This window comes from Lampetra planeri, chromosome 6, assembly GCF_965212315.1.
Source record: "Lampetra planeri chromosome 6, kcLamPlan1.2.h2, whole genome shotgun sequence".
NCBI classification, from domain to species: Eukaryota; Metazoa; Chordata; class Hyperoartia; order Petromyzontiformes; family Petromyzontidae; genus Lampetra; species Lampetra planeri.
Genome location: NC_136112.1, coordinates 4,643,487 through 4,660,651, shown reverse-complemented (window position 1 = coordinate 4,660,651; position 17,165 = coordinate 4,643,487). Strand labels below are relative to the sequence as shown.

At 44.5% G+C, this 17,165-nt stretch overlaps 1 protein-coding gene across 1 annotated transcript in view; it reads right to left on the bottom strand.

The window, feature by feature from the left end:
• Nucleotides 1-17,165, bottom strand: part of LOC144719646 (transmembrane protein 132C-like) — a gene marked incomplete at its 5' end in the record, with an annotated part of 78,956 nt that overhangs the window by 25,661 nt on the left and 36,130 nt on the right. Inside the window, one exon of the mRNA XM_078595783.1 lies at nucleotides 16,952-17,150. Within this exon, the coding sequence (XP_078451909.1) occupies nucleotides 16,952-17,150 (199 nt within the window). The remainder of the gene's footprint in view (nucleotides 1-16,951; nucleotides 17,151-17,165) is intronic.

Genomic DNA, 17,165 nt, shown 5'->3' with positions numbered 1-17,165 from the left:
CATAACTGTGGGTGTTTTTTTCTTCATTTTCTCCTGTTTTTAAGCTGAAGGTTTAAGGCATCGATGGAAAACAATTATGTCTCTTGACAGCTTCGCCTTAGAGTGCCAGCGATAAAGCTCCATCAGCAAATTTTCTGGTAAATAAATGTAGTCATTGTTGAAGAACAGCACGCTAGCCACCTGCAGCGAAGTGGATAATACACGCAGGGATTCGGCACAGCTTGTTTGGTGAAGCGGCAAGGACGGATCGATACAAACTATTTCCGGAGAGTACGGGAGACTTCTTCACATAAGAACGAAATAGAAAAAAGATTTTGCCCAAATTTCTCACCGAATCACACATCAGAGACAACCAACAATAAAAAAAATAATCCCTGGGCAGATATTTAAGATGTAATTGTGTAAGCGTTAGGCCCTTTGTGAGTTGAAGGAACGATGAAAAGCGTGTTTTTGTAATCTCTGTACAAATATTTTTTTCTCATCATTGTTTCACACGTTCAAGAGCTCTTCATTAACCTGGAGAAATCGTGTATATGTGCAGCCCTTTCTGTCAATATAGTCACTGCACGATGGCTTTCCCCGGCCGTGCGGTTACTTAACCATACTTCACTACACCGGTACGTAACAAAATCCTTGTTGCGGTGAATGTGGATGGTCACATGCTAAACCGAATAGATTATTGGTTTCCAATGTGTAATTGTCCATTGCAAGAGTAATTTCTGATATTGTGATATTATGCCAATCCCATCTCAATTTCCTTGGAGTGACTGATGGACCCCGCTGTGATTGTTCAACTGAGAAAATTGTTTGCAAGAAAATGGATCGCCACACAGTGGGAATAAGCTCCATGTAGCATTCAATCACCTCAAAGCGATTCTAAGCGATGCAACAAGGTTGGCACAGAACAAAATAGCGAATGCATGCATTTTCACACGTGCGAAAATGTCAATGAACTTCAAAGTGCGTTGTAAGGAAACAATGTGGTACAGCATTGGCACCTTGGAATACAAACCGGACGGTCTGCAATTTGAGCAATTATGCAAATACATAAGGATCCACGGATGGATTCATTTTAATTCATGCAAATTATAGCTTCGTGTGCTTGAAAATGTTACTGCACTAAACGAAAACAAATTAATGTTTTGACCCTCAATTTTTCTTTCGCCCTTTGCCATTAACGATCTAGGTAAACACGAGATATACAATTGCACACCACTGTGTAATTATGATACGAAAATTAAACTATATTTTTGTAACGATTAAAAGTAGTGATCACCCTTCACGTTCCCCTCCCTGTTGCTCAGGTTCCAAACACCGTGGTGGCGAGATGTTAACTACCTCGCCTGGTATGCAGGAGATCGTGGGTTCGATCCCTACCCTGACGCCTGTATATTTGGAGTTTGCATATTCTCCCCGTAGTCATGTGGATTTTTCTCCGGGTTCTCCAGGTTTTTTTCCTCCGCATTTGGAAACGTGCTTTTAGAGTATTTCGCTGCAATACATTTCCACGTGATGAGCCACAATCGTTTGTGGTCAGGTCACTTCTGAAAAAGCTCTGTAGCTCATTGAGCCTTACCTGGTAAAATAAAAATTACCTCAAATAAACCCACTAGCAGGCTCTCTACAGCTCCCACTAATGGAGGCCCTTCCACCAGCAGTGATGTGATGAAGCAAATTCAGGGCTGCACTTTTACCTTTTCAAAGGCCAATGTGTTTAAAATTTTTAATCCCTGAGGCTATTTTCATGAATACCATGATACATCCCGTACCGATGAGAATGTGGTTTGTCAGCTACAACACTATTTTTTGTCACATGGGGTTCACTGCCTTTCCGATAACTGGAATTGCTTAAAAGTCAAGTGGTTATTTTTGCATATTCTTTATTTAATTAATGACTCTGTGGTGCCACGGCCTCGGAACAACTCTGCAAGTGCCGCTACTCCCACCTGGCCCCCACACTGAGCACACACCCGCAGCGCAAACACGTAGTGTCCTGGCGGGGGATTGCATGGCACAATGGGTTTTCATCCGAAGGGTCCCTAGAAGGAAAGTCCCGCGGTTTCCCGGTGCCAGGAGATTGGCCGACCCTCGCTGGACAAGTCACATTGTGGTTGGCTTAAAATTGTATGGGCGCACAAAGGTTCACCGGGCCAGCCGCAATGAGTCATGCACGACATCAGGGAGGGGGCTGGGGTGAAATATTAAGGGAACAGAGCAGAACATGAGGTCAGGGGATCTCAGCGCCATGACCTCCCTCGGCCCCAGACCGAACACACACTAGCAGGGTGTGTATTCGCCAGCTGGACGTCCTTCCAGATTAAACAAGATGAGTCAGAAATGAATGAGTACGGGTGGATAGACAATAGGTCACAGAAGTAACCATCACAACACTCCATGTAAGGGAAGGAAAACGAGCGAGAATCATAGGTAGGGGCACGATTGGCCGCGCGGGATAACGTAACCCTGGACTTTTTGAAGTCAGGGGGCATAAAAAGGGGAGCCTGGAACCGTTCAGAGGAGATGTCATCTTCAACTTCTTGGCCGCCAAGATGGACTCCCTGCTGTCCTGCCTTCTCAAGCCGCTCGCAGCATCCGTGAGACACCAGCGAGTGCCGCTACGAGGCAGCGATAGGTAAAGTTCTCTTTCGTCTTCGTCCCTCCGACTCTCACAGCATCCTTGCGACGCCGTGAGTACAGCCGCGAGGTACGTGATAGGGCGTGTGAGTATTTGGAGACTTGGGTAGTAGTAGGCTAGGCTCTGTTCGCAGAATATTCCCTCCGGGCAGTGCGGAGTTTGCGCCGTGAATAAAAGTTAGCAGAGAGCATCGGTGTGGTGTCTGTGATTTATGTGTTGAGCGGCTGCGGGGGGGGCGGGAAACGCGCGGAGCCGCAGCACGAGTGCGCATTGAGGTAATCGCTTGCTGGCATGGGCACGAGCCGCTGTGTGCTGTGTCAGTGTTAGCTGTGGTGTGCGCGCGCATTCGGAGATAATTGCCCGCAGGTGTGAGCGGTGTCGCGCCCCTGTGTTAACGATAGCTGCGGTGTGCACGGAGGCTCGTTGAGGTAATCGCTCGAAGGTGTGGGCACTAGCGTGCCGTTGTCTGTTGCGTTAGCGTTGGCTGTGGTGTGCGCGGGTGCGGGGGGTTAACTCCGTGCGACGGTGAGCCAGCAGTACAGCTATGTCCCTCAGAGAGGGTGCTCGCATGGTGTGCCCGATCACTCGGCCGGCGGGAGCTGACCGACGTGGTGGAGGAGGCAGCGGAAGGGGCAGACGTCGCGCTCCACCTGCCTAGCGAGGGCGGTGGGGTGGACGTCGGCCCCCACAACTCCTTGTCCAGTGGTATTGTTTGATACGCCACACCTTGGTGATGAGAATATTAATGGTGAGGCCTAGTCCAGGGTGGATTCGTCTGCGCAGAGGCTACCGTGAGATTTTTCTATGGAAAAAAATAATAATATGTGGATCATGTTTAAATGCACAAAAATACTGTGCTCACGTAAGGACGATACAAAATAATGATTGCTAGTGGAGCACACAAACAATTGTTTTGTCACTCTTGACACCTCCAATTAGCACGGTTGGCTAGGTACGGTGCGAAAGAAGTTCAACATACGTACTTACACTTTTTTTAAATGAACATTTCTAAGCTAGAGCAGTACACAAACGTAACCCGCAATTATGCAAAGTGAATTGCAGGTGGACCAAATTATATTGGCAATCGTGGGCATAATGGAATCCAGGTGTGCGATGCTTGCAGATTATAATTAAAGAAATATCAACTTGATAAGAGGAATGACATTTATTTTGCTGGCTTGTGACAAATGCAAATGTTGTCTGCGGTTAAGCGCATGCACAAAATATTCATAACCCAAGTCGAGAGTCTATTGGGCCCATTGAGATTTTTCAAGTGATAAACGAAACATGAAAATTAGATACAGCAGTGAAAAACATTGCAATACAATAACTGTTGGAATAGAATATCAAAGTAATATTATACGTTGAATAATATGTGCCAAAACAGACAGCGTTATGCATAAACATGAGCAATGATCTGAATAAACAAAAGCTAAATGTAAACAAGGAGTTTAACCATTAATACATGTATGTGAAAACTCTTAAACAATGATGAGGTAATGATTGGAAGCACTCAAAATTTGCAATGACCCAAGAAACGAGTGCAGTTGCACATTCAACACCAATTGAGGAGGTGACCAAGTGACTCAGAGGTCAGAGCACTAAGTCGAAACCTTTAAGGACCTGGTTCGAATGCAGGTTTAAATGTATCAGTCTAATAAACGCATCTTTATTCCGCAAGTAGGAGCACCCGTTTAACACGTGGGCTTTCGCAGCCATTGCTATCGACAATAGAGGTGTTTTGGGGTAGATCACGAGATTACAAATGTGTCGTTAAACCCACCACCACCTGATGCAGCCAATGAGCATGTTTTGTTTAGGTGACGAATCTTACTAGTTGGCTGCGTCGGGTGGCGGCGGATTTAACAACACATTTATATTTACACGATCTAACCCAAAACGACCTCTATTAAGGAATCCTAGTTCTCACTGAACGGTCTAGACCAGTGGCACTGGGGGAGTGGGAGAACGCTAATTTGATGGGGAACCACAGAGGCAATCCACTCTTAACATGCTGCTGTGAATCATCATTAGCTGCGATCAATCCACTGCTGAATGAAGGCCTTCCCACATTATTGCCATCATTCTCTTGGTACAGTTCTACAAAGTAAGACAATCCATACTCTTTGGTTCTTTCGGTAAAGTCACGTAGGTATAAAATAAAATAAATCACGACGTTTCGGGCGCAACACAAGCGTCTGTTGTCAGGTGGTAAAGCATGACCTACGTGACTTTACCGTAAAGAGTATGGATTCCTGCAGTCACGAAAGCCTCAAATCAAGATTAAGACAATCCACCCAATACCTGCACGAGGGCCGATTTGATCGCTCCATCTCCTCAGTGGACACGTTCTTGGATGAGTTCTATTACTTGACCGCCAGTCCATTACAATTCTAGCCGTGACTAAGCACATCAATAGAAAGGGCACAGCTTTGATGAATGTATGCTATGCGGAAAGAAAACGGAGGTTCACAAATTCGTGTCGTTAGGCTGGTTGATTGAGACGGCTGGTGTGCGTCACGAATCTCACCATTGCTCAATCTGCCCAATTGGCTATTTTATTTTACTCTTTATTTTTGTATCTATCTGATCTTCATGTCTATATGATTTCCCTTCAGCATCTTGACATCTTTTTATCGTGGTATTGAGATGCAATGTTTTAAAAAAAAAATTATTTACATAAACAAAGAATATATTTTTCTGTATGTGGTGTTATCACGTGATAAAGACATTCATATTAAAATACAGTACTGTACTGCAAATGCACAAAAAAATGCAGCTATCTGCCAATGTTAGCCTTTGCTAGCTTTGCACGTTTGTGTTGCTGGAAAATCTACACACGCATATGATGCAATAACAAGTTAAGTGAAAAAAAAGGATGATACCGTAATTATATTAATACCACCCCTGAGAGGAAAACAATATCTTTGGCTTTTTACCCGGCAAACTGATTTCATCACTCTGTCTCCCTCGGTGGACATTCTCCTCGGACGCATTGTTCCTTGGTTGGCCCTCGATTATTATTCTTGACCATGGGCCATCAATCCTTCTACAGTGGCTGTGACGTGCCAGGCCCAGGCCCACGTGGTTGTATTCACGGTTTTAACGATTTCATTAACCTGCGCGCGTCTCTTCGGCATGCACTCTCGTTCCGTTTCTCGGTCTAATCCCAAGAACGCATCTCTCACTCTCCATTCTTTGTGCACTTTTCACTTCTGTTTCAATACTTTTTTCATGAATGACCATGTTTCTGCACCTCCTGTCTTGAAACTAATAACTGTAAACTATTTATCATTAGACCAGGCAAGGCCCACTGAGCTAAATGGCGCTTTTTCAGAAGCCACCTGGCCACAAATAATAACTCGACGAAGTGGCTTATCAGGTGGCAATGCATAGCAGCCAAAAACTCTGAACGCATGTCTCTAAATGTGGAGGGAAAAAGCGAAGGACCCAGAGAAAAACCCATGCGATCACGGGGAGAACATGTAAACTCCAAATATACAGGCGTCAGGGTTGGGCTCGTGATCGAACCCACGACTTTCTGTATACCAGGCAAGGTAGTTACCATATCGCCACCGCAGCACACCAATAGCAGGCAATATAGCACACAGTACACACCAATTAGTTCACTGAAGCAGAAATGTGCTAATATTTATACTTTAGAGGACATGGCATAATATACGTTTGCTTTGCATGAACAGAGTCACTTTGCATTGTAATGCCTGGCTAATGCTTTCAAATTCAATCCAAGTACATGAATTTTATCTTGAAGCAGTAAGCCCACGCACTTTTGCATGAATGAGCGACAAGACACGGCTATATATTAAATGAAAGAGGCACTTGATCATTCATTATTGGACTTATTGGGACGCAACTTAGTCACTTCACAGCCAACGTGTGAGCAACGATGAAGTGTCTTTTTTCCCCGTGAGAATTCATGATTTTCACGTAGGCTCAATGAAGTGAAAAATCGCCACTCATACCCATTAACTGCTCATATTAACATCTAACATGAAATAAACCGCATACTTTTCTTCTTACATATTTGCCCCAGTCAACGTCTAATTGTATATAAGAAAATTACGTAACATGTTCAGTTATGAAAAGGCCTTGGGCAAGGTCGACCCTTGAAATATATATAACTTGCCAAGTGGCTTGTGGAATTTCACATGGAATTAACTTGCTTAATATCCCATGACTAGTCGTGTAGGCCTTGATATTAATAATAATATACACACAACTGTCAATCCACTGCTGGATGAAGGCCTCTCCATGCCGTGTGAGTTGATTGGGGTTTGTTTGACGACACTTTACTATCCCAGTCAGTGGCAGGTTGGTGAACGGGGGGTGTCCCGGCTCCATTTCCGATGTCGCTCGTCACTGATGTTAACCGGGACTGGGAGTCAAACTCACGTCGCTGGGTTCATAGCGAAGTGCGCTGCTGCCTCACTGTGCCGCTGCTTTGATATTAATAATAATAATTCAAATTTATAATGCGCAATCCATCCTAGGATCTCAACGTGCAATCCATGGAAAGCAGGAAACAAAAACAGAACCAGGGGCAAGCGAGCAAACTAAGTGGGGAAGGCCACCTTAAAGAGATTGGTTTTCAAAGCAGACTTAAATATATCTATCTGATGCATACCAATATCCCTGAATATTTATAGATGCATGTTACTTTAAACACTGGGCAGTTCAAGGTTTGACACAGCATTTCCTTAATTCTAAAGCACCCTTAAGTGTGTTGTGCTGGCAGTCTGGAAGTGAATCAAAATCTGTGTGCGTCAGGAGAAGAAGCCAAGCGAGATAAGCGACATGTCAGCCATTAATCAATCTCCTTTGGCATACCGAACATAACAAGGCTGTTAACTGCATGTGTACGTGTGCAAATACAAAGATCCCCCGTATATCCTCCTCAGGCTTTTGGGGCAAGTGCTGTTAACGAGCACCTATGAAGGTCGGCACGGTACACGAGAGGGTGGGTGGCCAGCACCATGCCTCGGCCGCCTTTGTCTCCCACAGTGGCGATATTCACACACTGCACCAGGTATTCGTTTGAGGCTGAGTCGACCTAGGGGAAGTCCAGGATTAGTTGGGATAATTGTCACTGGCGTTGACCATGAGTGGGAATCAAACTCGGATCGCTGGGTTCGTAGCACAGAGTACCAGTCCCCGCACGTCCGCTCCGCACATGCAAACGTGCTCACACACACACACACACAAGTGACAGGTATTGTGCAAAAGGAAACAAAAGGGCTCATTGGTTTCCTGTTTACTAACATTGCTTCAGTAGTTTTGAACTACAATATACAATACGATGCATCCTGTATATTATGGTTGTCATGTTGCATTGCCACAATATGAATGCGAGCTTTGCCTGTGTAACATTGCGGTGAAATGGTCGCACCTTGAGTGAAACGACCATTGCAACTCTCCTTTCTCTACGCCTCCCCAAATCCCTCATCTCCACGCTTTCGCTGATCCAACGTCCCATTGCCAGACTCCTCACGCGCACCCGTAAACAAGACCACATCCCCGCATCAGCTCCCAATGCAATGCTGCATCGATTTCAAGATCAGACTCAATGTGTCTTCAACATTAATCCATATCCCTTCTAATCTCACTCTACCCTCCTCCATGCGTTCGTTCTCTGTCCCAGTAACCAAGACTCTTTGTCGAAGCTCCCAGCCGAACTTATATTCGTGGGGATGGGGGGGGGTGCTCATTCCTGTTTGCTGTGCCCATAGTCTGGAATCCGCCAGAGGTCTGTGCTGTCTATGGCTGACTCTCCCTACACAATAAATATTCCCACTGTGTATACACATTTTGGAAATTGGCTTGTTTTGTATGACATACAAGGTACATATATTATTCAGTCAGACTTATGTCTCGGTCTGAGTGAAATGAAAACAGTATTTGAGGCAGGAGCACTGTTTGTACTGCCGTATGGATCAGACAATTAGACCTGAACTAATGAGCTCGAAAGCACGTTGTTGATATTTGAATACAGGTGTCTCTACAGACTATGGCAAGGCGGAAAAGGCATTGCAGAGGTCCGGAAGTGGTGGAGACATGATGAGCAATTATCCTAGTAGCAAAAGTCGCATATGCTACGGGCGCCACACTTTCAAGGGACCCGCGCTAAATGCTTTCAAGCTATCAATTCTGGTTCAGTGCTTCTGGGTGTTTAAGGCTATCGATTTGTCGTATTATCTGACTGTATAGCAAATGAAAAAATACAAATACTTTACTATGCAAGTTTAAAATTTGTGTTTTAATATTTAAGTGTTTTTTTTTAATTTAGGGCCCATTTATAACATTTGATACAGGCCCCGCACTAGCTTAATCCGGCACTGATGATGAGGCAAAAACATGGCTGCACTGGGTGGGTGGGTGGGACATGCAAGAATGAGAGAGGGCCCATTGCCGAGTCAGATACTGGAATGGTCTCCATGAGCCCAGCATCCAAGGGGACAGTAGATCCTGGAGGCCCCATGTCTACTGTGCAACAGCTGTGGAATCTGATAGAGGGTAGGGGGCGCCATGGTGGCGAGGTGTTAACTCCCTCGCCTGGCATGCAGGAGGTCACGGATTCGATCCCGACCCTGACGCCTGCTCTATACTTGGAGTTTGCACGTCTCTCTCCCCGTGGTCGCGTGGATTTTTTTCCCAGAGTCCTCCGGTTTTTTACCCTCCGCAATAAGAAACGTATGTCTAGAGTATTTGGCTAATATGAACTTCCACTTGATAAGTCGCTTCGTTAAGCTATCATTTGTGGGCAGGTCGCTTCTGAATAAAAGCTATATAGCTCACTGGGCTTTAACTGGTGAAATAAAAAAAAATGCTTAGAATAGCATCGCTAAGTTAGTGAGTTGTGGTGGGGTCAGCAGCGGCTTTGGCCATGATCATATCTTGAACTTGACATGTATTAAATTTCGATTTAAAGCTTTCGTGACTGCAGGGATTCATCTTCTTGGTTCTTTCGGTAAAGTCACGTAGAAGGGAAGAAATAAAATAATAAAAATAAAACATAATAAAATAATTCTCACGACGTTTCGGCCACAACGTAAGCAGCCGTCCTCAGGTGAAGACCAGGTCTGTCGGGGAGAATGAATAAAAGCGTGGTGGTGTTTCATTCAGACGCTGTCTCCCTGACAGACCTGGTCTTCACCTGAGGACGGCTGCTTGCGTTGTGGCCGAAACGTCGTGAGAATTATTTTATTATGTTTTATTTTTATTATTTTATTACTTCCCTTCTACGTGACTTTACAGAAAAAACCAAGAAGTTGACATGTATTATTTACACAACCATTCGGACACACGTGTTGGTATGCACTCACCATGAGTTTAATAATGGATATTAACAGATGGATTGATGTATCGTTCCACCGCTACTTCAAATGAAATTTTAAAAGTGCTGCTATGCTTTCTGCTTCATCTCCTATCCCTCCAGTTTTGGGATGACGTCGACACCTATCAGTTGCTCTGCTGGGTCTTCCCGTGGCCACGCAGATCAATACTGGAGAGACGGTGCCGGCCGTGTTGGATACACACAGCCATTCGCCTGGTCAGTCTGATATTGGACAAATGCCATTTTCGTTCTTTGGCAATGCATCTCTCGATCGCACAACGCGATTTCTTCCTGAATCCCGCACACCCACTTTGACGGCACCGTACCATTTGCTGTGGTCAGTTGCCTGCTGAAAACCATCGCTGTCCACCGTGCCGTTGCCGGGCATGCCAAGCACGTCGTGCCAAGTAACATCTTAACAGCTGACGCGCGCACTGAAATCCCTTCGCGAGGTGTCGATTGGATCAGGTAATTCAGCCCCCTCCTCAGACTGAGGTCGGATGCGCTGTCGCTAAATAGGGCAGCCGAGTGAAGGTGCCGCCGAACTGCGGTGCCATCCCAGGTCAACGTAGGGCTGACCAAAGTCTCGATCTTCCCAATGCGCAGGTCCACGGCCATGGCTCCCAGCGGTATCCATCACCTGTCACTCTCGCCAGTTCTCTGTCGCCGCGGGGATTGTGAGATTGTCGAAGGCCGCGCGATAATTTGCTTAAAGTAAACGAACAGTCGCACCCCCTCTTGGTCAACAAGCAGCTTCCAGTGGCAGGGCAGGGACGAGATGACCGGAAGGGCTTGCGCCGGCCGCAGGTTTCTTTTCGGAATAACCTTCTCTACGACAAATTGTTGAAATAAGCTAACGAGTCTGGTTATCCCAGGGGCCACTGCTATTTGTCTGGCATCTGCCCATGGACCTGTCCGACTTCTGTGACCCCACCTGGAGTTCTCAGGATCAACAAAGCACTCAAGCTCCTCTCGACTACGGCAGAGGGAGCAGTCAGGGGTAGCACGGCGGCGTGGTCTATACCGAACAATGGCGCAGTTAAAACGCACACCAATTCATGTGAAAGTGCCGCGCAATAGCTTTCTCATTTTGGTTGACCTGCTTTAGATCCTCCGCTGAATTGGAATCCCTGTTGTCCCTTGTGGGCAAATTGTTACAATGTGGAGCTGACAAAAGTCAAGTGAGAAAAAAACATATACACACACATGAATGCCTTTTTTAAAGGAAGAATGTATACAAATGATTGACGTATCAATATAGGTATACACTAGAAGGTGTACCCGTTCTTCGCACGGAAATTAATAGTTTAGTTCTAGTATATTATATCCATTATTTCCCCCTCCCCCCCCAGCCACGCATTTGTGTGGGATACACGGCCTACGCGGAGGGTTTGGGGGGCGGGTCGTGACCTCAGCAGGCACACTGCGTAACGCTGCCGCATGCGGGTGACATCACAGATGCGACGTCACCGCTCACTTGCCGTGCAATATATTAAATCCATTATTGCGCCCCCCCTCCCAAAAACAATACAAACGTCTATTTTTATACTTTTTCCATTGTGTACAGTCTGCAAACTATTCACGTGCCAAATTTAAAGTTTGTTGCATGTCGGGAAGTATGCTAAACATTTCGAACAGACACACATATTCACAAATTTCCCTTTCATGTATATATAGATATTCCAAAAACTCGATAATCTACAACTCCCCTTCCACCACCTGTTTGTGTTCAAATGGATACATGCATATCTGTGCAGCAGCCTGAATTGGTAGGTCGCAGAGTCAGAGTAATTGCCGCAATTGGGCACCTCTGACATCCACACACAACCTAACATATCGGCACATGTTCGGAGACACACGACTCAATCCCTCTGGCTGTCTGTCCCTTAACACATGGGTCATTTCCATCTTCGGTTCATCCAGGCTGTGGCGGGGTGTGGGGATTATTTGTGTTGACTTAAACATTCACCGCACAAGCAATTTTCAGTGTCTACCTCCCCCCCCCCACGAACGTACTGTTTTTATAAAAAAAATACAAAATGACTCACCATGTAATGAGTAGTGGAGTAAAGTGTGGGTACTTCAACTGCCTTCGTGGAAGAGGAGGCGAAATATCCATCTAGAGGGGCTCTCTAGATCTCTTTCAAGTGGAGGCTCTTGTGTGAGCAAGTAATTGCAGGGCTGCACCTTTACCTATACTTTGGGTGTAACCATGAATTCAACCATTAAGATAGATTATTTAAGCTCATGTACAAATCGTGTGTATGTGTGTGTGTAAGAATCTATATTAGTCAGTGCATATAAGTTGTATGTAATAGGTTCAAATGTCCCCCGCATCCTCTAGAGGCCACTACATTCACCAACATATATATATTAAACATATATATATAAAACATATATATATATATAAATATATTGAACTGAATTGTGTTCATGAATCGCGGCACTTCATCGAACGGCTACGGGAGGAACAGCGAATCATTAAAACTGTAATGTATGCTAATTTATTAAATTCCTTTATAGTCATCAATGTGTCTCATACAATCTTCAATGGCATAAAGATGAGGCCATATGCTAACCCCTTCGGAATGGAGTTGCAACGTTCACCCAAATTATTTTTTGCCTGCTTTGGGGTTGCTTTTTTTGGGAGGGGATTGCACATATTACCGGATTCATATCGGAGAACATTTTTTATTAGTTTAACACGTAGGCTTTCGCGACCAATATCATCCATAAAATAGAGTTTTTTTTTCGGTTAGATCGCGTAAATATATAAATGTGTTTATATATTGATTACCCATTGATATCCCACATTAACTGTTTACCTGCTAGTGTGCTTTAAGGTGACACGTGAGCGCTCACAGCTCTTACCATCCTATTTTCATCAACACCAAATTTACCGGCATTATTAGCATTTTAATAGTGAAATACAGTACGCCAATAGGATATAGTTTGGTAATATGCACCGTGCAATTTGATTTTCACACTGAATTCTTTCCTGCACACATTACATTGACACATTACATTCCAACCAAATGCAAGGCAATTTTTTTTCTTTAATGAATTTAAACTGAACCTGATTAGTTCCTCGTGTTTGCACCGCATTTATTTTTTCTAAAATATTATTAAAAAATTGGCAATTCATTTTAGCGAGGAGTGGTTAGTGCACCCCACTCTCGACACGGTGACCCGGGTTCGATTCTCAGCCACGGGTGTAGTGTGTGATATGTGAATTAATTCTGCCCCCCCCCATCACCCCCTACTCTCCCCAGACCCTTCACCAACTCGCAAACAACTCCCATGTCTGACAAGGCATCGGGAGGCCTTCATCCAATGGTGGATTTGTTAAGGAGCTGTACACTCTCCATTATTTTATGAAATGTCATTTAGTGCATATATGGGAATTATTCTTTCTTGCAGACGTAGTGACATCGTTGGATGTCACTGTGTGAAGCCGGCCTGGGAGAGGCACGGGCGCGCGATGTCTCGACACCGCTGACACCACTTGAATGTGGATGCAGTAACGGCCCTAGCAGGGCTCGGTGAGCACTGATAGTGACCGATGGCACCACGCTCTGTGTGCAGTGCCAGCCCCTACAGGATAGAGGGCGAGAGCGCCCCCGCACGGAACGGGGTTGCAAGGGGCCATGGCACTCCGGTTGACCACGGAGGACACATGACCGTATTCTTAGGTTTTATCGGTAAAGTCACGTAGGTAAAAAATTAAAATTAATAAAAGTAAAATAAAAATAAAATAAAAATCACGACGTTTCGGAGGCAACACAAGCTTCCGACTTCAGGTGGAAACACAAGCTTCCGCCCACCTGAAGACGGAAGCTTGTGTTGCCTCCGAAACGTCGTGATTTTTATTTTATTTTTATTTTACTTTTATCAATTTAAATTTTTTACCTACGTGACTTAACCGAAAAAAACCTAAGAATATGAATCCAGAAGAATCTCCAACACGTGGACCTTGGACCCAAGCAGTGCTCGGGTCCGTTGTAGCTAGCTACGGTGTGACTAGTGTACTTAGCCTGGTGGTCACCACCACCATAGGTTGTATAGTGTTACACCAGTGTTGGTGATAAATAAATGTGTTGCCGACAAATAGTACGTCTGCGAGTCAGTTTGAGCCCACTACACAAGTATTAATGGTTCATTGAAATGGTAATCGCCAATTAGATTATGAGCAATTAGATTCCGATTTCCTGGGCAATTTGTACTTTATTGTCTTTGGATAAAGTCACAGTCAGCAGACTAAAAACATACCAGCTTTGATATTATTCAGAGACGATTACACTTATTAAAAGCCTATGTCTGAAATCATTGCATCCCATTTATTATGAACAATTTCACACGAAGGTCGCAGATATTTGTGAAATGTGAATATACATGCACACGCGACGTCGTATACTTTTAAATTTACAAGACCTTTATTTACTCTTGTGTAAACACTAATATTGCATAAGTTGGAAGCTCCGGTAGGAAAAATACACGTGCGTTTTTAAACTGCATCACATATCCAGCAAATGTACCATTCGCTTGCCAGTGAATTGGGATACGTGACATGTTTATTGTGTGTTTTTGCTGTAAATTAAATTACGGATGCTCACACGGCATTCAATCAAACTGGCCAGCGTTAAGCCAATCAATACTGGCTATTCTGTCCGGCGAGCATTTTCTCCGGACGGCACAAGGGAGACTCATCAACATATTTAAAAAAAAAAATGCACAGTTTTTTTTTTTTTCTTCAACGTATTTGCTTTATATCGAAGAGGCCAGGAGCTCCTGTAATGATAGCATGTACAGTGCTTCGTGCACTGCACTACGAACCCGGCGACCTGAGCTCTCGGTATGTGAGATGTTATCTGCCTTGCCTGATATACAGGAGGTCGTGGGTTCGATCCCAACCCTGATGCCTGCTGTATATTTGGAGTTTGCATGTTTTCCCCGTGGTCACGTGGATTTTTCACCGGGTCCTCCGGTTTTCCCTTAACATTTGGCTGCTATAAATGTCCACGTGATGATAAGCCACTTCGTTGAGTTATCGTTCGTGGCCAGGTCACTTCTGAAAAAGAGCTATAAACTTAGACTTAGTTGGACTTACCTTGTAAAATAACAATAAATATCAATTTAGTTTAATTCCTGGCCACGGCTAAGAAGAGTGCCCCCCCCCCCCCCAACGTACAGAATCTTTATCTTTATTTTATCCTGGAGAAATCCGATGAGCTAAGAAGCTTTTTTTCCATAGATGTCCAGTAGGGGCAGGTCAGAAAGTTGCACGTACGCCTTACACTGGCCAGCATTGTGAATAATGGTCAAACAGCCCCCGTGATCTACATGGTGTGGAGGACCTTGGATTGACAAAGGACTGTCTGTTGTTTCCATTGCTCTGCAAAGACGTGAGAGTGCATGCCACGTGTGGTATGTGCCCTGTCTTTATCTACATATAATAATTATTGAATTACTATTAAATTATATAACAGCATGGCGGAGGTAAAAGAAATACATGTTCAGGAGAGGGATGCGGATAACCGTGCATGAATGGATGCTACTCCTTCAGTTAAGTTTTCTTTTTTAATTTCTTAATCTTGCAATTAAAATTACATTCAACGTATTAGTCCTTATACATAAGAACTGCAACTGTCTGTCATTCTGTCAGCTGGTTAGTGTCACGCAGATTTCATTTTGGGCTCATATTGACCAGAAGGAACAGGAGACCTATAGTATTGAAGATGACCGATGTAAGACCTATTACATTTGACCTAGGTTTGGAGAGAAAACAAATCATTGCGTGGAATTGCCACAGACTTTTCGGAGACACCAGGCCAACTCACGTCACGTATCGTGCCGAATGTAAGAGGTGAACGGGTGGAGTACGGCAGAGCATAACGAGGCTTCAGGTCTCCCATGCTGTATTTTTACAGAAGATAAATATAAGCACGCCTGATATAAGCACAGTTCTGGTACAAGCAACAGATCCTTACAGCACACTCGTGGGGGGGTAAGTTCCGAGGGCTACTTCTGATACAAACAAACTCCTTCTGGTGTAAGCACAATTGGCCTTGCGCCCGAAAAAGGGTTGCGCTCTTAGCCAGCGTCAACGTCTCTAACTAATTCTAGTTCAAACAAGCAAATAAATAAGTGCCTGCGATATTTTATTCCTGATAAGGTTCATACCAAAAAAATTAACCCGTAAAAACAAAGTTTTTCACTATAAATCCTTCATATGCGTGGCATCGGTTTTATTTTATTATTCATTTCAGTTTTTCTTGAGTAAGAGTTTCATTTTTATCACATTGGTATTTTAAATAAAATATGAAAAATGACTTTTCCTTAAAAGTGGAAAATTTTGGAACATTTTTTTCACGAAAATAAATTGTCACGCACAACGAGTCTGCATGCAAAATGTCAGCTCGATTGGATCACGAGAAGTGGGTTAAAAAACGACCGAAAGATTTGTACGGTCGTAAGCGCGCAAGCAAGCAAGCAAGCGTGCAAGCAAGCAAGTGAACTTAATATAAAGGATTTAATAAAGGATTAAAAAATATATTCGCCTGTGGAGGACGCGGGGATCGATCCCGCGACCTTTGGCATGGGAAGCGAGGGCGCTACCAACTGCGCTACTCCGCCACGGCCTGTGGAGGGGTTACGCTCTGGGCTCTTACACTCTGACGTTCAGCCAAAGCCATAAATGCGTTCTATTTGAATATATGTAAAATAATTTTTTTTTGCCTAAAAAGTGTAAAATTTTGGGAATTTTTCATGAACAATAATTGTCTGGCACAACGAGTCTGTGTGGAAAATGTCAGCTCGATTGGATCACGGGAAGTGGGTTAAAAAACGACCGAAAGATTTGCACGGTCCTAAGCAAGCAAGCAAGCACGCAAGCAAGCACGCAAGCAAGCAAGCAAGCACGCGAACTTAATATAAAGAATTTAAAAAACAAAAGAGATGCCTCTTACCGGAGCTATGGCCACCAAGCCTACGATGTCGTGCTGGCTGACAGTCAGCTCACTGGTGATGCGCTCATGCTCCGAGGGCGCGCTCTGCCCATCGTAGGCCACGTGCCACAGGATGCGCCGCGTCACCGTCTGGCTGGTGATGTTCTCCAGCTCGAACTCCAGCTGCAGGACCTCCGTGCTGCTCGTCTCTCCGCTGGCGCTGGGCATCGGCGGG